The 5238-nt window shown below is 42.6% G+C and overlaps 1 protein-coding gene across 1 annotated transcript in view; it reads left to right on the top strand.

Annotated features, from left to right (window-relative positions):
* The first annotated feature begins 2440 nt into the window (after positions 1-2440).
* Positions 2441-5238, top strand: part of LOC107572768 (tripartite motif-containing protein 16-like) — a 31337-nt gene continuing 28539 nt past the window's right edge. The window contains exons 1-3 of the mRNA XM_016259204.1: positions 2441-4106; positions 4454-4549; positions 4630-4863. Of these exons, the coding sequence (XP_016114690.1) occupies positions 3534-4106; positions 4454-4549; positions 4630-4863 (903 nt within the window). The 5' untranslated portion in view covers positions 2441-3533. The remainder of the gene's footprint in view (positions 4107-4453; positions 4550-4629; positions 4864-5238) is intronic.

The raw sequence follows: 5238 nt of genomic DNA, 5'->3' as shown, positions 1-5238 counted from the left end.
GTGCAGATGGAACCAGTCTAGTTTTAACAGGAGCATGTTTCTCAAGTATTTGGGAAATTATATTATTATAGATGCTGCATATTTATGATGGACAGTTGGATAATAAACAATCTGACAAGGTAGAAACCCTTATTGAATCAGAAAAAGCAGATGGATCCACAGAACAGATTTTTCGATAAGTGAGCATTTTTTTCACAGGCGATGTAAAAATTGGAAAACTAAAACTGAAGTTTAGTAGTTTGTGATCTGAAAAAGCTAAATCAGTTCCACTAACAAGAATATTATATAAGCCAGATGTACACATAAGATCCAATATATGACCCCTGGAGTGAGTAGCAAAAATTACATGTTGAGTTAGACTGAAACAGTCCAGAACAGACATCAATTCGTTGCATTGTACAGTGCTTTCATGTATATTAAAATCGCCAAGAAAAATTACAGATGAATACCTAGCACAGACAAGAGTAAGTAACTCACTAATCTCAGAGAAAAAATTTAAATGAAATTTTGGAGGTCGATAAATTAAGATTACAGCCATTGATGTTTTGCTAGTCATTTTCAATACAAGATGCAACTTCATGGAACACAATCTTAGATATTTTGATACTCTCACGACAAACTACAGCCAACCCTCCACCACTACGATGGAGATGAGGTTGAGAGACATAGATGTACCCAGGTGGTGTTAAGATTTTTAAATTAAAAAAGTAATTGGGCACCTGCCAGGTTTCCGTCAAAAGTAGCATGTCCAGGTTTGCGTCAATGATAATGTAATTTAGCACAGATGCTTTATCAGTTAAAGAGCGAGTGTTCAATAGCTCACATCGCATATCTGAAGATGCAATATTGCAGTTTCCAAGGACATGATCAAAGCGTAATGGTCTCAGATTTCCAAAGTTGATTACACAATTTTCCTGTTGTGTTTTTCTAAAAGCACGGGTGTTGGTACAGATTACCGGAATACTAATTGAAGTCGAGCAGTGATAAATCCGAAGTTTCTTCCGTGAACGGTGTATGTAGCGGGGTCTGCGTAAAATTCCAAGTTGCTCACACCATTTATAAGTGTCCGGAGCCAAGTGGAGAGATCCTTTTAAAGTTCTAAGTTGAGCAGAAGAAAATTGCAAAGCCATCTCGGGAGAAGTCACTTTATTAACGTCAGCCAAAAACAGCACAAAAAGACCAAAGAGCAAAACCTGCAAATGGTTACGCGTTGACATGACCAAAAACCAATTGGGCTCACACAACAACTTATCGGTTTAACTACGTTAGCCAGAACCGTATCGAATCCACTATCCACACAATCCACAGAAGGGAAGGCTACCCAACCATACCGAAGATTGACACCACAAAATGATAAAGAGAGTGGAGACTCACTGTATCAGATGTCGAGGAGGATATGGAAAGGAAGGGAGAGGGCTCGCAGCCGATCAGTGTGACAGGATCACGAAAAAGGCCAGGTCAGTCATCCAAATCTTATTGAGTGAAGAAAGTAGTCCAGAAAATAATTCAAGTAATCCAGATCTGTCAAATTCCAGCAGAAACATATCCAAAAACGTATCAGCAAATAAACAAGCAAACAGGTACCAGCGTGAAGCGGCTGCACAAGCACGCCTGCGTTCTCACACCGGAAGTAGAACAATAGGGAATAGAACAGCTGGCAATGGGAAGATTCCTGGGAAGTGAACAGGTCTACCTGGGCTTCCCTGAATCAACTCCAGATGCACTAGACCACCTGGGGATGGATTTTCCATTCTCTCGGCAGCGTAAGCTGTTGTGAGAGTGCATCAGATGCATTATTGAGCTTTCCCGAGATGTGAATGGCATGCAGCAATTGGGGTCATGTCTAACTCCAGAGTAGGAGATGGTGGGCGAGTTGCTACTTGAGTACTCCGCCTTCTTGCTGTGTTGTTCGTCTGGATGAGCACATTCTTGCCCTGAAGCAATGGCCGAAGCCAAAGCAGGGCAAACGGTACTTCTAGCAATTCAAGAAATCTGATATGCCACCACAGTCAAGGTCCTGTCCAGGAGCATACAACATCCCACAATGTGCCTCGACACTTGTCCTAAGGGCACTCCTGCCCATAGAAAAGCAAAGTGAAAGAACAGCAACAGATCAGTGTAATTGTCACTGGATTTGTGCTATGGCACCATGCAATGCAGTGCAGCCAATCCTGAATCTGTCTCATATGCATCCATTCAAGTGGCATCATCACTTCTGTGGATGCCGTATACCACAGGAGCCTCTGAAATTCCTTCAGTGCAACCGCAGTTTTTCTACTGAATGAATTCAGGCAGTTCAGCAATAACTGAGTCCAGCTCCATACTGAGAAAAGAGGTGCTCTGCACAGGGGAGAGCTTGCATTTTTCCCAGTTGACCCAAAGCCCCAGATGGCTGCAAATCCCTGCAGTCGTACAACAGATCTCATGAGTTTGTAGAGAATCAGATTGCTCACCTCCCCTAACAGGGCAAGTGCACCTTCCATGACCTTGGTGAAGACATGGGAAGACATGGACAGCCTGAAGGGGAGGACCTTGTACTGGTATGTCTGGCCCTTGAAGAAACGGTCTGTGTCGAGATAAAATCAAGACGTGAAAGTATAAGCGTATGAGGGAATGTGTTTCTGCATCAATATCTTGAACGGGAGCTTGTGCAGGGCCTGATTCAAGACTTGCAGATCCAAGATCAGTCGTAACCCACTGCTTTTCTTGGGTACAATGAAGTAAGTACTGTAAAACCCTGACTTCATCTTGGATGGAGGGACAGGCTGTATTTGTCCTTCTCCAGCAGGACTGTGATCTTTGCATGCAGGACACAGGTGTCTGTTTGCCACCGAGGTAAAAAGAGCACCACTGAACCCTGGGGGACGCCTGGCCAACTGAATCACGTAGATGATTGGGATTCTCTGAACTAACCAGCGAGATGGCTTGGGCAGCGCTAGCCAGTCTCCCAAACTCTGTACAAGTGACACCAAAGGGAAAACAGTAAATGTACACATGGTGGGGCAGTGAACTTTTGTACAGTGTGATTTTATGTTTGTTTGTTTGTTGACTAGATGTGTTAGTATTTAGTTAATAAAACTTTTGTGCACAAATTACATGAGTTTCTGATTGTGTCACTGTTTGTGGATAATGTCCCTTTACTCGAATGCACTAGTACTGTAAGCAAACTGTTTTCTACGGCCACAAAAATATAATTTAATATCAGTTGATATGAAATTACACTGAATGTTCACTGGACGAACAGATTAGTTTATGGTCATATTAATTCTGCTTCAGTTACTACTGGCCACATTAGTTTGATCTCTAAATAAATGCAACTTACATTTACAGTAAATGTATTTACTTTAAAAACAGGTGTGTCAAAACTCAGCAGGAATGAGGAACCTGCTTTATAGACTTACAGACAAACCTGTTTTACACACGTCACTCAAACACAGAATCAGGAAAGTATTTAAACTCATCCGTTCAGGGAAAGAGAAACTGAAGTGTAGCTGAGCTGTTGTGTGTTTGTGTCTCTGTGTTCAAGCAGTAAAATGGCAGGAGCCAGAGTTTTTCAGGATGAGTTCATGTGTTCAGTGTGTCTGGATCTCCTGAAGGATCCAGTGACCATCCAGTGTGGACACAGTTACTGTAAGAGCTGTATTACAGGCTGCTGGGATCAGGAGGATCAGAAGAGAGTCTACAGCTGCCCTCAGTGCAGACAGACCTTCAGTCCAAGACCTGCTTTAGCTAGAAACACCATGCTGGCTGAAGTGGTGGAGAAACTGAAGAAGACCAAACTCTCTGCTGACTGTGACGCTGGAGCTGGAGATGTTCAGTGTGACGTCTGTACTGGAAGAAAATACAAAGCCGTCAAGTCCTGTTTGGTGTGTCTGGAGTCTTACTGTCAAACTCATTTTGAGCGTCACGAGGAGTTTCACTCAGGAAAACGACACAAAGTGACTGATGCTACGGGACGACTGCAGGAGATGATCTGCCAGAAACATGAGAAGCTCCTTGAGGTTTTCTGTCGCACTGATCAGAGATGTATATGCATGCTGTGTAAGATTATTGAACATAAAAACCATGACATTGTGTCAGCTGCAGACCAGAGGACAGAGAAACAGGTATTTAAAATTAATCAAGTTAATACTCAGTGCAGTGATCCAGTAGTCTTTTATTTTCTGTGTAGAGTCACATCTTAATTATACAGAAACACAGAAACACTGCCAGTGTGAAGCTCTATGTCTGTGTCAGTTTCACTTTTATAATACTTACGCATGCAGTGTGAAACGAACCTTAATCTTCATGATAATTCATGTTTGATTCATGTATTGTAACTGATCATCACTTCTAGAGTTTGAACCTACAGTCATTGTTAATCAGCTCCACTTTTACTGGATTCATCTGTTCATATGATGATTTAGTGCCAGTAGTTTTCTGTGAGATTCACTATCATCTGTTTGTCCTGCAGAAGCAGCTGAAGGAGACGCAGAAGACGCTCCAGCAGAGAATCCAGCAGAGAGAGAAAGATCTTCAGCAGCTGAAAGAGGCTGTGGAGTCTCATAAGGTGAGTCTGGAGAAGAAGAGAAGTTTGTCTCCGTCTCAGTTCAGACTCACTGAAGCCTGAATCACTGTGTGTCCTAACAGCGCTCTGCACAGACAGCAGTGGAGGACAGTGAGAGGATCTTTACTGAGCTCATCCGCTCCATTAAGAGAAGCCACTCTGAGCTGATTCGGCTGATCAGAGATCAGGAGAAGACTGCAGTGAGTCGAGCTAAAGGACGACTGGAGCGACTGGAGCAGGAGATCAATGATCTGAGGAGGAGAGACGCTGAGCTGGAGCAGCTTTCAAACACACAGGATCACATCCAGTTCCTGCAGGTAACACAGATCTAGAAGAACAGGATCATAGTGGACTTGAGCAGATCCTGCTGTGACAGAGACTCACAGAGAAACAGTTCATGAGTGTCTTTTATATAATCATCAGTCAGACTTTCATCTGATCATCTTCTTCTGAAAGAGACGCCGCTTACAAATGGCTCTCAGCTCTGGAAATCTCTTAGGAATCATTTCTCTGAACTCTTTCTTCTGGAAGATATATTTAGCTGTCAAACACCACTAGCGCCACCAACAGTTCAAAACTTCACTAACAATTCAGCTTTTTACCTAATGTTTCCTTCTGATTTAATACATCATGGTGAAATTAGTGAACTCGATAGCACAGATTCTGAGTAACATTCATCAAAATTGGATCAG

The sequence above is a fragment of the Sinocyclocheilus grahami genome, unplaced genomic scaffold (genome assembly GCF_001515645.1).
Source record: "Sinocyclocheilus grahami isolate Dianchi unplaced genomic scaffold, SAMN03320097.WGS_v1.1 scaffold1811.1, whole genome shotgun sequence".
NCBI classification, from domain to species: Eukaryota; Metazoa; Chordata; class Actinopteri; order Cypriniformes; family Cyprinidae; genus Sinocyclocheilus; species Sinocyclocheilus grahami.
This window is presented reverse-complemented; position numbering and strand designations above follow the sequence as displayed.